The sequence below is a fragment of the Artemia sp. Qi Xiang Cuo genome, chromosome 21 (genome assembly GCF_049724085.1).
Source record: "Artemia sp. Qi Xiang Cuo chromosome 21, ASM4972408v1, whole genome shotgun sequence".
In the NCBI taxonomy this organism is placed as follows: Eukaryota; Metazoa; Arthropoda; class Branchiopoda; order Anostraca; family Artemiidae; genus Artemia; species Artemia sp. Qi Xiang Cuo.
In genome coordinates, this window is record NC_142814.1 from 32,369,205 (window position 1) to 32,392,399 (window position 23,195).

General features: G+C 34.2%; 1 protein-coding gene across 1 annotated transcript in view; it reads left to right on the forward strand.

The window, feature by feature from the left end:
* The window catches only part of LOC148939457 (muscle, skeletal receptor tyrosine protein kinase-like), a 160,590-nt gene that overhangs the window by 56,356 nt on the left and 81,039 nt on the right, over window positions 1-23,195 (forward strand). Inside the window, exons 5-7 of the mRNA XM_089106883.1 lie at window positions 2,677-2,700; window positions 21,654-21,822; window positions 22,970-23,166. Of these exons, the coding sequence (XP_088963009.1) occupies window positions 2,677-2,700; window positions 21,654-21,822; window positions 22,970-23,166 (390 nt within the window). The remainder of the gene's footprint in view (window positions 1-2,676; window positions 2,701-21,653; window positions 21,823-22,969; window positions 23,167-23,195) is intronic.

Sequence of the window (23,195 nt, forward strand, 5' to 3'; positions counted from 1 at the left end):
TCCTCGTTTCAAGTTTAAAATTTGCTCGTTACTTTTTATGTAAACTTTTTATTTTATTTTAATGCCTTGTCGGTTGAAACTCCAGCAATGCCCCGATTGGTTCTTTGTCTTGTCATTTTCAGACTTGTTTGAAGTTGAAATAGCCAAAATATGAAGTTAAAGTCTGATGTTATCAACTTTAAACAAGTCTTAGGTTGATCGAGCGAAGAACCTGTCGAGACATCGCTCAAGTTTTATCGATCCCTGATTTTATTTTATATCTGCGGGTGAGCTGAACACCTTTTTCGAATCCATGTTTCAGGCAACCACATAAATTGTTTAAAAGAAATTTTGGAATACTGATGTTTTGCGAGGTTGGAGGGGTTGATAAGCTAGAAAAAGAACCAACGAAGTTGGCTTTTGAATCTTGTCTATTGCTTTCAAGTATTGACAAGGTCAAACTTGCAATATTTTAACCGTTACTAATCGAAGTTATCGAACCTGTTGGTTCGAAGTTATCGAACCAATGCTCGTTTTTTAAGGAGATTAGAAAGCCCTTGTTTATTATCTGTTTCTCTAGAAATAAAAAAAAAAATCTTGAAAGTAAAAACGAGTATTTATTATTTTTACTGGACTGGACCTTTTTATCTTTTTACTTTTTATCTGGACGTTTCATTCCCAGGCCATGAAGTAGCATTATAACATTGACACATAGTAAGCCAAATTTAGAAACAAAGGGGGGAGTGGAGTAGATTTTATATTTTATGAATTTTTTATATTTTATATATTTCATTTCTCTGTTCGGAAATCGGATTTTATCCTGTTTTGAGTTAACTACAAAATAATTTGCGAAGACAGTATGCTTAATTTAACTAAATAGTGGAAAGGACTGTGAAAGTCTCCGCAAATTGGATCTCCATTTAATTGGATTTCTATAAAGATCATATCAGGGAATTGGCTGTCTCGGAGAAACTTATGATCAACTTCTTAACATCCTATTCCACTAATAAATAATTTCAGTTTTCTTGTTATACGACAACTACCTTTGTTAGTTTTTTTTCTCCTTTTTTTTCTTTTCCACAAGAGAATCGTTTCGAACCAATGAGATGGTCGTATAAAACTCTTGTTTAAACGGGATTTTTTCTTTCTTTTGTATCTATAGTGCCCTTCTTTAATAACGTAATATCTGCCAATTTGTGCCTCAAAAACTGCAATTTTGGCTCTTGCTTGAAGCTCACCTGTAGCTATGAAAAATTAGGCATCAACATAAATTGAAGTAGTACGTTGACCGAACTTACTTAAAACAATGCAGAAAAACATAAGAATTATATGAAATGAATACTGAATAATTGTAAATTACTGAATAATTGTTTCACTCACTTTTCCACTCATTAGAGGGGTTGCCGCTCTCTTTAACCACAGACAATCTGTATATGATACAGATGTGACATTTTGGTAACTGATAAGTTTGTTGCTTGTGCTCGTCTGTCTTCATTCTTTTCATAAAACGGTATTCATGAATGCTGCTTGTTAAAAGTGACATTTTTGTCAGCTAATAGACATTTAGTTGTCAACTAAGTGACATTTTGGTAACTGATAAGTTACCAAATGTTGGTGCTTGTGCTCGTCTGTCTTCATTTTTTTCCAAAAACGGTTTTCATGAATGTTGCTTGTTAAAAGCAAGCTTATTCTGAATATTTGATCTTTACAAAAGAAATCCAAGAGAAATAGAAATAACTTGTGAAATAATCATAATATCTTCTTCTGACAACTAATAATTGTTTGATAAATATTTTCTAATAAATATCAATCGATCATCTGAATAAATAGATCGTTTGTTAAATATTGTAACACCACCTTCCAGGGCACGGCTAAATAATCACGAATTGATTCTAGGTACCCCTAATACCTGACTTCCTTTTATATTGCAGGATAAGCCAGTTAAACAGCTGTATTATATATTTTTTGTCTGTATCTTCAACCTCTCGATAAGCCTTTTTTTTTTTTTTTTTTTTTTTTTTCAGCGATGACTGTAGATTGGCGATTGTTTATGGAAAATACCGGTTTTTGCCAGACTATTTAATACATGTTTTTCGCCGAGAGAATCTATTAAATCCGTACATTCTTATTTATTCTTTTTAGACGTCCTTTCATAAGCATGAACAGATGCCCATGATTTTTTTTTATCTAAGATTTCAGCTAAGGTTCATTTTTTGTCTTGTTTCGAGGATTTTTTTTTACATGTGTTGTATTAATTATTCAACCTTTGAGGGGTCTTGCCCTCTGAGTTCCGAGCTACTGTCCCTTTTAATTTTTGAATAGAGTTGCAGTCCTCTTTATTTTGAAGAGTGTTTTAGGAATTTATAATTTCACATGAGGTTTTTTTTTCTTATGCGAACTTTAAGTGAGAACAAAAATTCATCGCAAGTCTTAGATTTGTATGCCTTGCCGGTTTATCCCCTTTTTTTTAACTTTCTATTAATCGCTTGGTATTCGTGTTCTATTGTCAAAAGGCAAATTTTGGAATATATACAAATTTAGAAACTTAAAGATACCTGGGTAAATTGGTGTGAGCGAAGCGCCTGTCTTCTTTCTCATTTCCCTACAATAGAAACACTTCTTTCTCTATTTTCTACTCAGTGGCTTTTCTGGTTTTACCGAATATAGAGCTAAAATTTATCTTTCTTTTCTCTGCAGATCTTGAATGGAGATGGGAGTCAGGTAAGTTGCGTTGTATTGCACTGATAGACACAGATTTTTGCTTAAGAAAGCTTATTATTGCTTTATATCCAACTTTTCATTCGGAATTCGCAAGTGCAATCAGCATTTTATCATTACCCACAATTTCTTGGCATTTTCCCCAAAATTTGACTGTTGTGAGTTCAAGAAAAATCGTTTATGAAAGTTTTTTAACGTAGCTTTTTGATCCTGGTTACTTTTTTTGTATTCTTTTTTTTCGCATAACAATTTTTACTGTTTTTTGTTTTGCTATATTACACAGAAACAGCAGGCGCTAGACTTTGGTTACATTTTGTGTTCAGTATTAAAAGCTGCATCAGAAAGCTTTTTGAAGTGTCTTTAAATTCAAATTTCGAAAACACCAAAATCTCACAAAATCAAACTTTAAAAATTGCTGAGCAGAGCAGTATATTGACGGAAAATCCTGATTGTATTTTTGAATTCAACATTAAAAGTTTTTTAGAGGAAGAAGTTTGTTTTGCTCCTCATTGTTATAGGCTAGTCGGCCGTCCAAAATCATGCAAATTTACGCCATAAATTTCTAATATAAAATCGTATAAATCAAATTTGTGTCATTTTCATCGTTATTATATACCTATTTCATGGCTTTTGACCTGCTTCCACCATACATGATTACTGCTCCTACTGTATTGATTAGCCCTTTTGGAGGAAAGGCTAGATACTTCTTTTCAATTTTATCAAGGAATAATAATCAGTTTTGGCCACTTGTTTCTATTGAACCTAGTAACTTTGACCTTGTACTGCCACAAATTTTTTATCTGCACCTACTGTGATTTCGGACGGCTGAACTATTCTACCCTCCTAAGCCTGTTAGTTTTATGTTGAGAAACTTAATCTGTTTATTAATATTTTCGTAATTAAAGGAACATTTTAGCGATAACAAAAGCAACCCTTGTGTTCTTTGTAATTTTAGTGTGTTTCAAACACAGTTTATATAATTATCCAGTAAGTTTACCGCAGATGATTTCTGGCTCTTCATTCTCGGTGCGAACAAAAAGCTCTTCCCACTTATTTGTGGACTTATTGTCCACTTATTGGTTGAGCCGCCCAAGTGGTTTTGTCAGTACTTGTTCCGTAGGTGATTATTCTTTGTCTACCCGTGAAAAAATCTAATGCCGCTTATGTTTATAGGTTCTCTGGAGCACTCGCACCTCGGTCCGGGTTTTTATAATGAGTGAGATAGGGAAAGATCATACTGCTAATTATATAAACTGTGGTTTCAAATAATCAATTTCTTTCTAATTAAGACCTTTGTGGCAGTATTAAATCATGCTTTACCTACAGCTTTGTGTTCGTGTAACCATTGCCCCTGCAACACGTAGAAATTAATTTTCTCCTGTCAATCAACTGTCCCCGTTTGGAGGCACTTAGTAAAGAGCGATGTGGCGTTTATGTTGTTTGTTTTTAGTAAATAGAAAGTATCGGACTCATTTTCATGTTGCTAGATTTAAAGTCAAAATTCGCACTAACATATTGTAAGCTTTATTCCCTAAATGATACCTGAGTGACCATGAGTCAAAAGGGGCACGGTATTTCTCTGTGATTGAATTGGGGGGGGAGGGTCCTATAGACCAAGGAAGAGTTGTTTTAGGCAGAGATTTCCAAACTTTAGGTAAAACCCTCTTATAGTGGAAACGGCGATTTTTAATGGGGGGGGGGGCTAGTTGTAAATATCAAAGCATTGGGATGTAAACTCGGTTAAAGCTAACATATTAAGTTTAACATGTGATGTTAGAGACGACCTCCATTTACTTCTGTGTATTTCTTGAAGCAAACGGGCTATGAAGATTTTCTTGGCCCACTGAGCTTCCCACGAATCAATTATATTCTTCAAAGAAAATGCGATCTGCTAATCTAAGCCGGGCATCTTCCGGTTCGGGCCTTCGTTCTATGAAACTTGTCACGTAAGTGGCGTGATGAGTCCAATCACAAATGGAGAGTATTTTAGGTTCTTGAAATCTGCAGAACTTGTACAGGTCACTAATTAAGGACATCTAGACTATCATACTTTAGACCTGTCTAAACCTTGGGTTAAAAAGAATTTTAGAGATCGGCTGATCCATAGGCGATGAGTAAGCAAGTCCTTGACAACTCGGTAAACTACTTGTAACAGAAGTTTTCCTCAATTGTGAAAAAAAGTAATGTGAAGTTGAATAGGCGATGTTGGATAAGGAGAAGATCGATTAAGTGTATAGCTTCACTTACGTAGGTATTATTGTTAGTAAAGAGGTGGGTGTACTGAGGATGTTAAGAGTAGAATAGCAAAGGCCCGGGGTGTTTTCTCACAGTTGAAAAAAGTTTGGAAGAATAGGAAGATAAGTTTGCAAACCAAGATTAGAATATTGGAAGCTACAGCGATGAAAGACAGAGGAGGGTTTGTCTGATATTTTCCAGAGGAATTGTCTACTGGCTCTATCGACTACCCGTCTGACTGACCTTATTTCAAACAGTAAGCTGTGCGAAAAATATGGTTCTATCCTGGTTCTATGGCTATAATAAGAGAAAGGTTGAGATGGCTAGGACACGTTCTGTGGATGAAGAATGACAGATTGCCATAGATTATGATTTTGGGCCAACCATCTAGGGCAAAACGAAAAGCAGGTCTTTTCCGAATGGGTTGAGAGAAGGTCGCAAGGAAGGATTTAAGGGAAATCGGAACTTCTTGTGAGAGTGTAAAGCGGGAGGCTCTGAATAGATTCGAGTGGAGGGGCGTGCATAGCTGTGCTGGACATAGGCGGCTTGGGGCTACAGTTAGTTAGTAGTAGTAGTAGTAATCTTGAACCATTGAAATTGTTGTAAACTGTAAAAATCTTGAACTATCACTAGAAAATATAAGATTCTGATAATTACTTGGCATTACGTTATGATGGACGATAATAAAGTCACGAGCTAAACAAAGATCTCGTGTGCAAGGCCCATTCACGAATAGCAATGACCCAAACTAGTGAGCCAAGCGAGGAAACCTGACCCGCAAGGAAGCATGGCTCACGGAACCTGCTCTTTGTCGCAAAAGAGCAAGCCGTATAAATTAGTAGTATACAGTCTTTAACTAGTTTGAAATTAAATGGAAGCGTTTGCCCCCCGACTAGCCCGAGATGAATCTATAAAAAGAAATCACCAAAAATAACGCATTGCCTTGAGAGGTGTTAAAACAGAAGCTTTGAACACGGTAGAATGGGGATTTTTCTGCCAGTGTGTTGGCCTTGTGTGGCTTAACTACTGTAAATCCGTTGTAGCTGAAATAGTCAAATTCCTCATCTTAATCTAGAGGGAAAGGAAAACTGTGCTCTGTCTTTGCAGTGCATTACAGTATTTCCTAACTTAAATGCCACTAAACTTAAAAGAAAGAAGAAATATGCTATGTTAGTTTACTTTTACTCTGAGGAGAAATGAATGTTAATTTCTATTTTTGTCTATGATTTCCAAGCCTCAAGATTGTTTTTTTACTTTCAAAATTAAGAGACCATCTTACAGCTTAATTTGTAATAAAACCGCAGAAACAGGCATAAACCGTGGGACTAAATGGTTAATACGATTATTGTACTTTTTTAACGACAGTTCCCTTATGTATGCTGTTTTTCATTTATAATATTTTTGAAGTGCTGTTAGCTTAGCAATTTTGTGATTATAGATGTAATGGCAGCTGCTTATTCGCCCTAGGTTTTGTTTTAAGGGCCACGTGTTTGTTTGTATTGTTTATCGTGTTTTATTATATAAATCAAAGCAATGCTGATGCTACATTGAGTAAACGCACACTTCTTTGTTTATTATTGTAACTAACCAAAGATCCTGTCGGAAGACATAAAAAGAAAAAAAAAACTTAGCTCATACTTTTTTGTAAAGACCGGAGAAAAAAGTTTGCCTCTTTGCTCACACACTAACTTCCATGTTCTCTCCCCCCCCCCCCCCCAAAAAAAAAATCCTGAAAGTTTCAAATCAACTCTCGAGCCATGTGACAAAACAGGGTATACTTACCAAAGTGTGTTTAAGACTTGTCACCTACTGAATGAATTTGGGACATTTAATGAGACCGTGTCGCCTACTTTTGAGAAAACTCACATGCCCTCTTGTGAGTTGTGAGCATTTGAAAACCAGAAACCACTTGATCTGATTGTAAAACTCTCGGGGAACCTTTTAAGGTACCCGTTCTTTAGCATGACGCCTTAGTTTTCTGATAGGGGCTCGGCTCTTAAATGTTACTTGCGTTTACGAACTGACTTCAGTGAGAAATGGCTGGTTTCAGTGAATGACTTGAGTGAGAATTGGCTTGAGGTGAGAAATGGCGAATTGAGTGAGAAATGACTGGATTGATTTAAAATGAGAAAATTACTAGTTAGATCTACTTATACTTATGTTCAAAGAAAGTACGCATCCATGAACTCCCGGAGCAATCCAATCTGACATACCATCATTTTTGCTATTCCCCCCCCCCAAAAAAAATTGGATCTTTTAATGAATGAGTGTTCCCCCCCCCCAAGCATAAATGCCTAGTGGCACACGATTGGTCCCGAAATATTGTCAGATGGTCTCGAGACAATAGGTAATGAAATAATAGTCTCGATCTTGCCGATGTCCTGTCTTTCATAAAGTAAATAACCCACTGCAGATGCACCAAGCGGGTAAAGACCCACTAGAGGACTCTTGAAATGACTAAAAGGCAAAAAAAAACTCGAATTTAATTTGTAAATATTCATTTTTAGACGTTTCGGTTGCCTGACCTCCTAAGAAAAAATCCCTTGTAAAATTCTTGTGTAACTACTTTTTGCGATCTTGGAAAGGGGTTAGGTTAGGAGAATGAAACTTTCAGTAATGAATCCAGGGCCAAAGATATACTCTGGGAAGGTATTGCCAAGCTTTTATGTTAACCCTCTTCCGATTCGTAAGTCTTAGAAATTTGCCTTTTGGCCTATAGCCAGTATCTTTATAAAATTTTGTCAAAACAACATTCTACCTCAGTGTTTAGTTATCAGTTTCTTTTTCTTTGGTTTTAGTTCTAAGAATACAACTCCTGTTATTTAAGTAGGCTGGAATTTTAAGCCATATCAATGGTTTTTTTTTTTATAAATAAAGGAAATGTATTTGCAGATCTTTGAAGCCTCATAAATTGAGATTGAGCAAAGTTGTGAAGCTGAAAACAGTTTTGTTATACTTCATTTAAGCAGAAGATCGATTTTGCGAGGTTTCATTTTTATAACACAATTTTTTAAGGTCATCAAAGATCAGGGTCCTCTAGAGGTAGAAGGAGTGGAGGTAGGTACTTCAAAATACCTTCCCGGGACATACTTTAGTCTGTAGACTCATTACTGAAAGTTTCATGTTCCTTAACTAACCTCTTTCCGAAGATAGTAAAAAGCAGCTAAACTAGAATTTTACCAAAATCTCTTATCCCCGTATTTTTATGTGGTGAATAGACATAATTTTGTGTGTTTGTGTTCAAATCCATATAGTCACCGAGCATCTTCCTTTATACTTTAGCCTAGCCTAACCCTTCTAAATCTATTCCTTAGTTCCCTGCAGTGATAATCAAAATAGCATTTATCATTTTATTGTTCAATCCCCTTTTTTCATATTATTAAGTAAGTTATTTCATGTACCACTGAAGTCGATCACTAAGGACCCTTCAATTTGCGCTTTGTTGTTCCAACCTCTCTTAGATTATTTCGAAGACCACACTGCCTTTTCATGACGATAAATAAAAGTTCAAATAGGAATAAAATCCTTATAAAAGACAGTGTTTCACAAACAGTGATAGAAATTCACAAAAATGCCAGATATTTCTGTCACATATGCAGTGACCGTCATTAGTACAGTCATCAGTTTTACTACTGATGACGGTCACTGCTTATGTGACCGAAATATGTCGTATTTAATATCTGGTATTAGTACCATCATCAGTTTTACTACTGATGACGGTCACTGCATATATGACCGAAATATCTGGTATTTTTTGTGAATTTCTATCACTATTAGTGAAACACTGTCTATTAAAAGGATTTTATCCCTATTTGAACTTTTATTTATCAACCTCTCTTGTTCTCCAGCGGCACTGTATCTAGTACTTCCACCATTTCGTCTTTACTCAATACTTCTGATATTAAAAATTTAGTTTGGCTTCAATAGATTTTCATTTATCTAGAACAGCATTTCGCTTAGCTGCCTTCTAATAGGTTAGCTGTATCCAGGGTTGCCACCTTCTAAAAAAAATGACTAGATTTTAGTGATTTTCTGGTTGATTTAGTAATCTTCTACAATAATCTAGTGATTTATGTGCAAATTTGGTGATTTTATAGTTTTGGCAATGTAAAAATCACTAGGAGTTGCAACCCTAGCTCTATCCTTTTGGACATGAACCAACCCTACTAAATTTATACCCGTTAATTTTTTCACCTTGCTGAAAAAGACTTGCCAATCAAAATGCAATATTTTTTTTTATTCCTGTAAAAAGTGATAAATAAAGTTGTCGTTTTTATTAAACGTTTTAATAGTAGGTAGCTTTAATTAAGAGTTAGCTCTTAATTAGTAGTTAGTAATAAGTTAATTCTAACCTTAGGGATATGATATTACGCTATTAAATCTTTACAGGTAAATTTTTTCACCATGGTTAAAAGAGAGCTGCCACTAAAATGTATTTTATTTTTATTCTCATAAAAAGTGATAAATTATGTTATCTTTTTATCAAACGATATAACACTAGTTACCACAGTACAGTTGCAATGATACTCTTCCCCTGTGTTGCCACCGTGGTCTGGAAGAATTTACTAAATCTGAGAGGAAAAATTTATTAAATCGCATCTGTTTTTACTAAATGCTCAAAAAATTCTCCATCTCCGGGGAAGAATCTTCTCCGGAGATGGATAATTAAGTTCAAACATCTCTGCGGTGTTTGTAACTACTTGCTTGTTCTTAAATTCGCAAATTATTAAACATTAATTTGTTAAATATTATTTGTAATTTCTTTATCTTGTTTTCTTCAATTTAGTCAGATGGTAGATGGTAAAATGAACGGAGAAAACGAGCGATCATTGTCAGTTAAAACTAAAACTCTAAAACCCATGTTTGGTATAATAAATGCATCAAAATGATTTCTTCTAAGGAAATAATCTGCCAGGCAACACAAATTTACAAGCCAAATATGTAGGGGGAAAAAGAAATCGAAAAATGAGGACACATTTTAATGAAGACAGAAGTTTTGTTTCACTTTTAATTATATTTATGCCATGTAAATATAAAAGTTCATTTAGAATAAATAGAACGACTAATTAAGAAAAAACTGTTTTGAATATACCACAGTTTTAAATTAAGCAGTATCTTTTTTATGAGAACTATGTCTGTCATATTTACATATTAAACAGTCAGCTGGAACCATGCGATGTAAAGTTAGCTGGAACCTAGTAAAAAGTGAACCACTTTTTTGGAGATATCGCTCATTACTAGGACTAGGAAAAACTTCCGATATTGGGTTTTTGATCATGTTAATGCAATGGTACGCTTTCCATTTTGATCCGCTGCCATTTTCAAGGGTTAATACATAAATGATAACAACAAACGCAGTTTTTTTGCATGAAAAATTGTATTTTACTTTAATTGTGCCAAGACTAATTTATGTAAGCCACTTAGATATAGGTATTAGCTTATAGAGCCCTTAAACAGCTCTCTTAGGATGCTCCAGTGCCCTGGTAGTACCGAAAAAAAGAAGGGAACAAAAAGGACATCACTGACAGGCTACGATTTTCTGGCTGAGTATTTCCGCTTAAGGGTTTTCGGACATTGAATTTTCCTTGTTTATACTTCTTATTTCAATGTGCCACCGTTTTCGAGGGCTTTAAAGCTTTTTTGGAAATTTCCGTAAATTCGGTTTCATCTTGCTTTTTAGTTTTAAATTTAACATGGATACAATAGCCACAGTTCCTGATTCGGCGTCCAATGTCGATATGAATGTTTTTTTAGAGCGCGTTTTTTCTGTTACTATGGGCTGTGGGTCGCTCTTTACTAAGTTGCAGCTATTGCTCTCACGAATCAATAAAACATTTTGGAAAGTATTGAAGATTGTATCAAAATAGCCACGGTTCAAGAACCCTTTCTTTATCTTTCAAAAAACTGTCTGGCTCTTGAGTGAATGTTTTGTTTGCTTTTCTTCTGCTTTTTTTGTTGTTTCGCAGTCCATTTTGTGTGCGTTTTTCTTGGGCTTATTTTTTTTTTTTTACAATAAGGACAATTTTACCTTTGTTTATGGCCTTTCTTGACTCTCTGGTTGAAGTAAGGTTAGACGATTATCGATTTCATCAAATTATAATATTTCTACTAAGAAAATGCGAAACACCAACATAAAAATTAAAAAAATAATTTCTGTTTCGTCAGATTTTTTGCTTCCTCAATTGTATGTGATACTCAGGTAAATGCGCTGGAATATTTGTCCTTAAAGGGGTGATGGGGGGGATCTGAAAAGAAAGCAAAAAATAAGCGAATTGTATTGAGAATATACAATCCCCACCTTTCGTAGGTATGTCGGCAAATGATGCTATAATATCAACTCCAAATTTCGGATCAGTAAGTAATTTTGAATAAAAAAGGAACCCACTGCTTGGTTACAAAATTTAATTAATGGATTTATAAATTCAAGCCATGCCGTGACTCCCTATAAGGTTGCATTTGTAGTATTCATTCAATAAAATTTTTCTTAGAAGTTTTACCACAAGATTAGGCTAATCGATTTTTCTTATAGAAATTGTCAAATATTGGGTAAAATTTTAACCCTTATTCCTTGCATCATTATTTTCTATATAATCAATTAAAAGTAACAATTCAGTAAAAAAAAAAAAAAAAAACGTGCTTTACTACATTGGTAATTTGGACAGATACGTACTTGAATGAGGTTTTGTTCTCAGGGTTGCCACCCTAACCTGGAAGAATTTACTAAATCTGAGAGGAAAAATTTACTAAATCGTATCTGTTTTTACTAAATGCTCAAAAAATTTCTTGCACGTGCAGCTGCCGCCGCACGCGCACCATCAACCATCGATTTTTACTAAAGGAGGATAATCAATAGGATTTTCATAATATTTTTCCTTTTTTCTTCTTTTTTTCCTCTTTTCCTCTTTCTTTCGTTTTCATACTATGATTGAAAGTTTCGGAAACCTATAACTTCAAAAATCCTTTTTTTTTTTAATTATTTGGATGTACTACTGGATAGGCTTCATATTCCAGATGCGGTGTATGTAAGACGTCAAACAACAGTCTGGAATCTTGGATTCTGGAAATTCTGCTGGTGAAGCCGGCTTTATATTTAAAGATATATTTAAATTCAGATATATTGAAAAAGTAAAAAACAATTAACGAAAAAAACAGCTACAACTCATAATCACGAAGCAATTCAGGCGATGGAGTGCTTATTGCTTAGTGCTTAGATGGAGTGCTTATAAATTATGACTTTTTACTAGATTTCGGGAAATTTACTAGATCCTCTAAATTTACTAGATTATTTTTTTTTACTAGATCTAGTAAAATCCTACTGACGGTGGCAATCCTGTTTGTTCTCATCCACCAATTTAGACACGGAGGACGAACAGTAGGTCTACGCCCAAACAGAGTAAACCCAGCAGAAGGATACATGGAGATGCATATTTGTAATAAATCAAATGCAAGCACCCCAAATAAAATAAGTTATTCCTAAGTGGTCGTCGCACTTAGGGCTCATCAGAGAAATGCCACTCGGTCTTCTGGATTTCGACGCTTTAAGTTTTTGACCCAGGCAGAGTAGCGTGCCTACCATATTGTAAATATGATATTTCTATGACAGGTGAACGTTATGAATACACGTATATTAGTATAATTATCATATGTATCAAAAAGCATACATACAAAAGTAGACCAGATGCATCCTTGTTGACTGCAATTAATTAAAACAACTTTTTCCACAAATTAAGTTTTTCAAAGAAAAGTAAAGAACTCCATTAAACAAAAAATGAGCAAAAATTAAATCAAATAATCTACCAAGCGTGAAACTACCACAAATCAGCATCGATAAATAAATGAAACCTAAAACGAACAGAAATTACAATAAATAAGCGAGTCAAACTCAACGATCAGAAATTAACATAAGTTGGGCTCAAAACACCTATGCCTTCCCGAGGCCATAACACAATTTGCACTTTACTGAAAAAAATATAAATGTTTTTACTTTTATAACTTTAATAAATCAAATAATATTAACATTTTGATTACTAAATATCAGTACATGTATATTAAACTGACAACGCACATTCATTTGTATTTTTTTCAGTAAAGTGCAAATTTTGTTCTGGCCTACATTTGGGGCTACATTTGGAAAATACCGGCTACAAAATACCGGTTGTACATACCGGCTACATTTGGAAAATACACTAAATAAAAAAAAATATTGTTTGATATTATTTGACATTTTTTTGGATATTTCCTCGTTCATTATACTGAAAGCCAATTTTTTTGAACTGCTAAGCAAGTTTATTCACGAAAAAATCTCTCGAGCTCAGTTTGTGATTAAAAATTTGACTTCTACAAAAATTTGAAAAATTTCAAAAATTTGACTTCTGTTTCAAGTCTGTAAATAATCGTGTATAAAAAGCAGAGTAAATTATATTTAAATGACATTTCTTTCTGGGAAAGAGAAATTTATTACTACAAAATTAAAATCATCCGATTTATTATATATTTTTAATTACTATTAAAATTACAAATATTCAAAACCAAAAGTGGCTCTTCAGATTTGTACCAGGACTAGGATCCAGAATTTACTCGGTTGGTAATTTTTTTTTGGAATTCTCTTAGATTCATTATAGTCTAAAACCAATAGATCATCTAAAATTCTTTTGTTTCTTGAAAGAAAATGTTCGGTTTTGGTTATCCTTACTTACCTCGGAATTGTATTCTATTTGGCTTAAAAACAAGTCGGCTACAAATGGACAAGCATTTCCACCCATAAGGATTCCTATTTTTTGTTTATATAAATTATGCTACAGTGAGATGACAAGCTCAGCAACTTGTTCTGATGCCTAGGTTTTTGATCAAAAGTCAGGGGAATTCTTTTGATTCAGGTTACGTTGCATTGGATCGAATTTAGGATGTTGATCCGCATTCAGAAGCTACATTTGCCGAAGTTTCACTTACCCAGTAAATTTTCTCTTGCTTGGGTTATGATGAAGTAAAGGAAAAATACAGCAAGAGAGATTTATATGATCAAATAAATGATTTTGTCATCTAACTGTGACACTAGAACTCTCCTTAACTGTCTCGTGTTTTGCTAATTCATTTTATCATAATTTATCGTTTATCATCCTTAACTTATATAAATTAAGGCAGCCGTATCCATAATTTATCATTTAAGTTTAATGTATCAATTAATTAATTTATAAATTAATTAATTAATTTATCGACCAATTAATTAATTTATCAGTTAATTTATGTTTATACCAGTTTTAGATTATACCTTAAGTGCTTCCTCTGAATTGTCCAGTGCTTCCATAAAAGAAACTTAGTCTCTCCTGTTTAACCCTCTCGTATTAAAAAAAGCGAGTGGCTCTTCGCCTTTTACTGTATGTGTACTACTGTAGATTCTATGACATTATTACCTGTTTTTAAATAAAAAAAATCATCAGGGTCTTATCTATTTAAACAGTCAAGTTAAAACCTATTAAAGATCTCTAGCAAATTGCTTTACAGATGGTTTCTTTCTCTTTCTAACTAAAAAAAATGTGCTGATTTTGAATATGACATTTTTAGTTCTTTCACAAACTCGGGTTTCCCAGGAAGTTTGGTAATTAATAGATGTTTGTCTTAGGAAGGTAGCCCAGGGTTAACCAAATAGCCCCCTCCCTCTAGAGCATTTCAGCAGTTTCGATTTAAAGTAAAGTGGATGATGTAGGCTATTCTCTGAAGCGAATTAGAGATGCATAAAAAGAGTCCAGGTTTCTGAAAAGCGTGGTTAAGAGCACAAGCCTAGAAGAGTTTTCATGTATCCGATTCTTTTCGTAAAATGTCAGCGGGAGATGTTGAGGCAGGCATAGAAGAAGTTTTTTGGGACTTTCCCATTAACATTTTCTTTTTTGTGATTAGCAGATTTTCAGTTAAATCGTAGTTGATGTTCATGGAGAAAATATAACTGACATCGAGGTATTGTCTTATTACTTACTGGAAATAATTTATCAATTACGCAAGATGAAAAGATTAAATTTTGAGAAACAACATTTTCATAACATAAATTTGTCTAGAGATGATGGGACGCTTCGAATGACAAGGTCGTGCCCTTCCTTTTGTGCAGGGAAGCAAATGAATATAATATCTCGTCCCCTAAGCATCCATTGTCGTCCCCATATAGCAGTCCTCTAAGCATCTATTCTTAATGCTTACTCTAAATTTATAGTTTTTAAAGTTCCTTTACTTCATCTCGTAGCTTTGGCTTTTAGAAGAGCTGGAAAAACTGAAAGAAAAGGTGTTTGGAGTAAATTACATTAATCATGATAGTTTTAAAAGGAAAGACATACAGATTTTTATGCCGTCATAATGCTATATCCTTATACTCTTTAATAATAGTAAAACCGGTTTAATACCGAAAAATGATGAATAAATAAGAGAAACGAAAAACAAAACTTTTTTTTGCTTTGTTGGCGAGGAATCATTTAAACAATCTTGCCCTGTTATCTGGTTTTGAAAGGGTATTTTGCATTGGCAGATTTTGATTTTTCAACGGACACGTTTAACAGCTATATAAGCTTTTCGAAAGTTATATTTATGAAGTTTAAAATTTTTATCTTTTGCGGTTATTTTAAGCTTATTTTGAACTAGGATTTAATTAAAATTATTTGAAAGACTAATATGATTAAATAATTCCTTGAAGATTGACTTTCCTAATCGCTGAATTGACCAGTTTAAGTAAACCTCAGTCCACGTTTGCACAGGTTTATTCCTCAATGCCTCATATGCTATTCTTTTGACCTTTCTAATATGTGAGATAAAAAAAATCCACAACACTGGACCAAGAGAAAAGGACAAGAACTCACTGTGGAACCACAAAAGTGAGGAGTAGAACCAACTATTGCTCTTCATCACCAACCATGAAGAAGGGGATTGGTTGAAGAAAGATAGTTGCTAAAGACAAAGCGATGAAAATACTTCTCTTCTTACACGATTCAAGTCGAGGCCGAAACATTTCTGCTCAGCCCGAAGATCCACCACCAGATTAATTAATTTGGTTAGATAGTTAGAATTAATTGGTTAGGGTCTGTTTGAAGGTATTAAATGAGAATACTAATACCACAGTTATTTAATATTTTTCAGCCAAATGCTAGGATCGGAATCAGGATAAGGTAAATTGACAACCAGAAAAGGCTAGAATCGAGAAGTGGACCAGCAAAATGGCCGGTGATCCGATAGACCTGGTAATCGCATGGAGAAGGCCTAAGTCGCACTTTTTGGTTCAATTGGCGGCACACGGACGGCTAAAATCGTCCTTGGTGGGTCAAGCTGTCACAATTTGACAAGTTCGTTATATGGCAATCGTAGGACATTGGACTAACAAAGAATAGAGTAATGCTAATAATCTCCTCCATTTATTGCACGGCTGGTCGTTCTCTGTGTTCTGGAGGCATGAAGGCACGGACGTATTGATAGACGGAGCAATTGGAGATAATGTTGGAAGCTTAAAGTTGTGCTTGTCTATGGCAGACAGTGCACTAGTTTTGCTTTGGTAATTCAAAAACTGTCAAGTTAGAAGACAAGAATTACATAAGGAAACCTAAAACGTGAGACTTTTTTTTTTAATAACTGTTAGTAAAGACATGTTACTTAAACAAGAGTCTTTTTTTCACCTTCCAAGTCGACAAAAAAAAATATTTAGGTACGAACCCTTCTTTATCAAGCTGTTACCTCAAGCCAAAAAAGGAGAAATAGTGTATTTTGGGAAACCCGCTTTACGTTTTGGTAACTATTAAGGTCCTCGAAATTGGATTTGGCAAATTAAAACTGTATGATCAGTGTGGAAGAGAGGGATATAGACAGTTTTATCCTTTTCAATAACCTATTCAAGGCTCTTCAATAACCGCAATTGATTTTTAAAATAGATCCAATATTTTTGTCCATTATCTTTATTGATACGGTCTGTCATATTTGCTAATTTATTGCAACGATTATTTGTAAATCACTTTTTCCTGGTAACTTTTGATTATGTTAGACAAGTTATAAAATATGTTTTGTTTTATCGAACAACTTCTATTAGCTGGATAATAACTTGGAGTTTCCTCTGAAATTGACACTCTTATCCATTTATTTTCTGGCAGAATGATGATTTCCCCCCCAAGAGTATTGATACTGGTCGGTGACAGCCAGAGGGCCACTGTCTATTTATCATTTTGTTCTCTTTTGTCTAGCTAAAGACAGAGTCTGCGATCTATTGGTTCCCCTTTAGGGATTTCGTATCTGATGATGGTCTGATAGAGTTGTTTAGTGGAAAATGACCCAAGTGTCAGAGCAGTAAGTTAGGAAATAGTAATTTTCTTGCTTTACAGATAGTAAGAAAATAAAAAGAAAGAGATTGTATATTCTTCTTGTGCTTTATTTTTTTGAAAAGACTAGCAATGAAATTGACAAATCTCAGGATTTGTTTTTTCCCAGCTGGGGTGATACTTGGGGTTGGAGGACACTTGTCCCCTATAATATTTTGCCCCCCCCCCTATATCTTGAAAATATCTGTTTAAGGTTTTTCAGTCAAAAATACGTTTTTTTTTGTCAAAAATACGTTTTGTCCCCTCGGCATGTTTGTAAATAGGCTCGCCTGTTTCCTAGTCTAATAGCGTAAATGCCAAAAAGTACTAAGAACTTTATATTCAGAAAAATAAAACAAGTTTTAGGATGTGCCTCGTGAACTTCCGAATTACTTCAAGTATAGCGACACCAAAATTGGGGAATTCAGTATCACCGGTTTTACATTGATGCCTATCATATTCGCCAATTTGAAGGGAGCCGGGGAGTTCAAGCTAACCCAGACCTGTTGTATATAGGATGGTTAAGAGGACCTGTGTCAACAACTTGTTATCTGATATTTATTTTATATTTTTTTTAGCCAAGTGACCCAAGTCCCAAAACTGAAAATTAGAAAATATAAATTGCTGTCGGAAAGATAGTTAAAGAATAAAAAGAAAAAAACAACGTCTTGTCTTTCTGCCCATGATTTCTTCTTCAGGAAAGACTTGCTATGAAAAAAAAAGTCAATTGTGAGGACTTACGGTATATGATCTCTCTGAAATAAGTGATTTCACGACAAGTTTGCAACTATAACTTGCACAAAAAGAACAAGATACTTATATTATAGGATTATTAATCTCAGATTTATCCATTCATCGAGCCACAGTTTCGATATTACTTGGGCTTTTTCTTGGCAAAGGATTTAAACTTGCTTTGAAAAATAGGAAAATTGTCCCTTTTTCAACAATTTTCTTCTAATACTCAACCTATTTCAACCTAAAAGACCGTGTTCATCAAATTTCAAAAATTTAATTCGGTAGATGGGTAGAGCTGAATCTCAGCTATGGAATGATAGTAGTTTTGTTATCTTTTCGTTGATATACTGAAACCTTTGGAGAGCAGAGAAACAACGAACTAAAATTATACAAGGAACATAAACCTTAAGGTTTGAATATGCATGATGGAAAACCATGTCAGATACTATTATTTTGTTCTTCTTTGGCTAGGTAAAGACATCTGGTGTTTCCCTATAAGGAGCTGGCTTATGATAATTGTGGAAAATTTGCTTAACTGAGAATAACCCAAGGCTCAAAGTAAAAGTTAGGGAAGATTGGTTTTCTGCTTTGTAAATTTCTTTGTAAAAAGAAAGAAACATTAAAGTAACAGATTCTCTCTAAATCGTGCGTTTATATAAGAAAGAAAATCAGTGGAATGTTTTCATTTCCCTTCGGCGATTTAGTTTCTCATAATGGTCTGGTAACGTTGTTCGGTTTAAAGCGATCTAAGTTGAAGAGTAGAGACAATTTACATGTGCTCTTTGTTAGGAAGTGTCAACAATATTTTAAAATAGAAAACAGGGAATCTTGGAACGAATTTCAAGCCGACCTAAGGAATGTTGTCGATTTTGAACGATTGCAAAAGAAGAAGAAGAAAATAGAAAAGAAAAGCAAAGACTGGTCAATCCTCATTTCCTTTTGGAACAGTTAAACATAAACAAAAATTTAAGAGAGCAATAAACGGGTTTAATATAAATTAAACAGTTGAACAAATGACAAAAAAAAACAATAAACTATAAATAACAAAAAATCTGAATATCTCGGCTCCAGGTCCGGGAGCCTTTTATAGCGAAAAAAAGTCTATGATCTATGAGTCTATGATCTATTGCTTCCCCTCTAGGGATTTGGTATCTGATGATGATCTGATAGAGTTGTTTTAGTGGAAAATGGCTCAAGCTTAAAATACGAGTTATATTTGTTTATTTTTTAGTTTTTTTTCTCTCTTGTGTGTTAGTTGTTGCTTTTTTTTTATATCGTTTGATTTTAAACCAATTTTTCTTAAAAAAAATTTTCCGCTGAAAAAGGCTTCTGGATGTGAAGCCAAAATATTCAGATTTTTTATTATTTAAAGTTTTGATTTTTTTGGCTTTTGTTCCATTGCTTTATTTAAAATACATCCGTTTTTGTCTTTCTTAAATTTTTGTAAATTAAAAGCTGTGTGGTTTAAGAAATTATTAACTGTTAAACATAAACATTTTCTTGAAGGCTATCGAAGGTGGATTTTTTCTGTGTCACTAGAAACTGTCCTTTTGAGATTGGCTTTACTTCCAAATCAATTTCTTTGTATTAGGCGGATTTGGGTCTGTCTTTAAAGCCTGTGAAGCCTTAACTTTCGGTTTTACCATTTTGGCTATGTTGCTCTTTACTCTGTCGACTATAAAATACGCCTTTATAACTCTTCATCTCTGTTCATTTGAAGGATTGTATGTATTTAGAGTAAGCGTTAAATAATAGATGCGGAGGGGCAACAGGTTCGCTCTTATTGTTCGAACATTTCAAGTGTAAAATGTAAATTAGTGAGCTTAACTGTACAGAGGGAGGGGATGGGGACATCCCCCTAGATCTAGATTGCTCGAAGAAATTATACCTCTTATGCAACTGTAAAACTAAAACATGACGGCACGATTAACTCTTAATATTTCAAATCCCCTCTCCAAAATTTTTTAGGGGTGCTCTTTTTCAGAAATTATCTTACCGAAGCAACAGTCATTGAAAACAGGTAGGAAGTTCATTAAACAAAAAACTTACTTGAAATTTGTGCCTTTTTAAGAGGCAAAACAATCACGCCATAATTAACTACTTTTATGTTATGTCATTTTTTGTTGCCGTACACAAGCTTTGTTCTAAATTGGACCAGAATATTAAGGCGAAAAATGAGATCCGTAATAGGTTTAAGGTGGTTTCCAAAGGCAACCTCCAACGCGGTGTTGCCTTTTATTCACATATTTTTATCTGGTCTATAATTTGCTTGTGATAAACAATTTAAAAAACTGCTGAAACCAAATAACAAAAAAGTTTTTTCACGTGAAAGAAAGAGTGACGTTAAAACTTGAAGACTGAATTTGATGGTGGTTGCCGAAGCCCACTCTCTGTCACACGGTTGCCTACTACAAGTGTTTTATGTATGTCCTGTCGTTCAAAACATTTAAGCTGACATTTTTATTGGATGAAGTAAATGCACCAATTGAGTACCTTTGTTTTTAAATCATTGTTATAAAAAAGTCAAACTTTAACTCAAAGAATGTGAGATTTGAGGGCGTATCAGGCTCTATCTTATATAGATAATTTACGGGTCGTCTTAAGTGATAAGGTGATTCTTTACATTCATGTAGGAAAAATGGGTAGAATAATGTATTATAGTTATGAAACAGTGTATTTGTAATTGGGAACATTGTAGATACAGTATTATGTACTGTGTACTTTAGATGGCAGTAGTTAGCGGTGTATATACATTTTAGATGGCTTGATTTTTTGTTTATTCGGTGACGAATTCAGTCGTTGACGCCCTTGTCGTAACCTTGTACGCCCTTGTCATATTATTGGAGGCTAGTATTGAAAAATGCATAGCCCAAAGGCATGGTGCTATTTGAAGGGTTCCCGATGAGCTTGATCTCACTACCAGTTTTGGTTCACAAGTAACAGTTCAATCAATCAAGCAATTTGTTCAATAGGAGCCCAGAAAATATTACGGAAATTTAGACCCCCAAAAGGGACCTATAGCCTGTGAGAGTAGGAGAATGAACATAAAAATAAATAATAGCACTAAAATCGAACAGAAGGACAAGAAGAAGAAGAAAGAAACAAAAACTGAACAACACAAAAAACTGCCATGCCAATCAAAATAAATGAATTAAACAAATTGAAAATGAAAGATAGAGGGGGAAAAAAGGGAGGAGAGAACTAACTGTCTAGGCATAAGAGGTGGTTGGTTAGCTGTTTTTTAAATTGACTCTATTTATTCATTTACCTGTGCTAAAGAAGGCACTCTTTTGTCTTTATTTTTCCAATGTTACCCATTTGCCGCAACCAAGGATTACCAAGAATAAATATAAGTTCAAGAGTAGGTGGCATAAAAGAAATTACGATTTTCAAAAATAACTTTTTTTTGTGAAACATGTAAATTCCCCTCTTCCTCCCATAAAAAACGAATGCGGGCCCTTGAAATGATTTGCTCTTTTTCCTGGGATAGGTTCTTTGAGAGATAACACAACTAAGATATTTTAATGAGAATCATTCCTTTTGGCATTTGAATTTGTAACTCAATTCTCGAAAATGAAAATCAAGTTGAAATTGGGCTTGGACATCGACACTTGGATTACAAAATAGTTTAGCCGAAGGGAAGAGTTTCTCTATTTATTTTTTTTGCAGGTAACCAATGCGAGTCATTATCGTCAGTTCAAAGAATTTACAAAATCTGACATAACATTCCTGGCTGTAAAAACTGAAAATGTAACTTGCCGAGCATCAAATATGATCGGTGATACAGAGCGAATTAGCTCCAGAAGTTTTATTATGTCCGTCTATCCCAGGGAGTCAGGTAACATACCTCTTAACCTAGACTAGTGTTTTTCTTGCTAGTTATTTTGTGTGTTGTCCCTCTAAATTCCTCACTGATTTTAGAATAAGCCGCTTAAAGGCCTGATATGGTTTATTCCATAAAATGAATAACAGGGAAAGTGACAGAGTAGGTATAATCATCTTCTGCCATTTATTCAGTGGAGGCAAGGAGTTTTTATTATGTGTAGAATAGTCACATTTCAGTAGGCTCAAGGGCGGGTTCATTTAGTTAGTTATTTATTCTAAATTTTTCTTAGTGTCAATTTCGGTTACAGAAACTTAGATATTTTAAAGGGAGCCATTCTTTTGGATTCTGAACGTCCGAGATAATAAATCAATAGTACCTAGTGAAAATTTACGTTAAACAAGGGCTGGTATTGAATATTCTATTATTTACTTATTAATTAAAATAGTGCAAAGCACAATGCTTGTCCCTCAACCAAATAAACGAAATGGAGACGTCACAATCTAAGAACAAACAGAATCTAAAGAAGCATAAAGATTCCCCCTCCCTAGACCCTTCCTCTTAGATTTTGAAATATGCGTTTTTTTGAGTTTCCATTAAAAAAATTTATGCCCCTGATCAGAAAATGTTTCGGATAATAAATTGTAGAATGTAGCACTCGATTGTTACCAATTAAACGCGACAAAAATGAACTATACTAGAAGAAAAAAGCTTTGCGATCAACTATAGATTAATCAACTCAAATGCGCCGGATACGAAAGTGAAGCAAATTTTAAGACCAGGAAAGATTTAAGACCAGGAACTTATTGCGAATTTCTGCAATGCAAAAACCTGGTACTGGAGATTGAGACAAAAAAAGATATCGAGCCTCTAACGTTCTATCAAATAGTTTTTAAAAGGATAATATATCAAAAGACGATGATATAAAATATTACCTTAAAAATCTTTTAGAAGTTTTTTCTCATATGCTGCTGAGGTTTAGTTTTGATCGAGGTAGTTACATGTACTACATTTTTTATATGTATCGAGCGTTTAATTGGCACTAAAAGAAAAGCACTGTTCCGAAGTTGCGAGAGTTTAAGGAAGGAAGTTTCTCAGAAAAGCTGCCATTTTTCATTATGTGTTCTCAATCGATCCTCTTAGTATTTCCTGTTCTTTTAAGATGAAACAAAAGCTCTTCGAGGGTATTGCTCCCTCTACAATGGTTTTATCTGCAAGTCTCACTTAGCTGGAGTGGGTTTTGTTTGGTTCAACGTTTCTGACGACAAGGCAAGTGGACTTCTTAATGAAGAAATAACGAAAGGGATTTGGGAAACGGTCTTGGTTCACACTAAAGAACCATGTAAATCTGCTGCGGAGGTATGTCTGTTATTTTTATTATTAAGTGT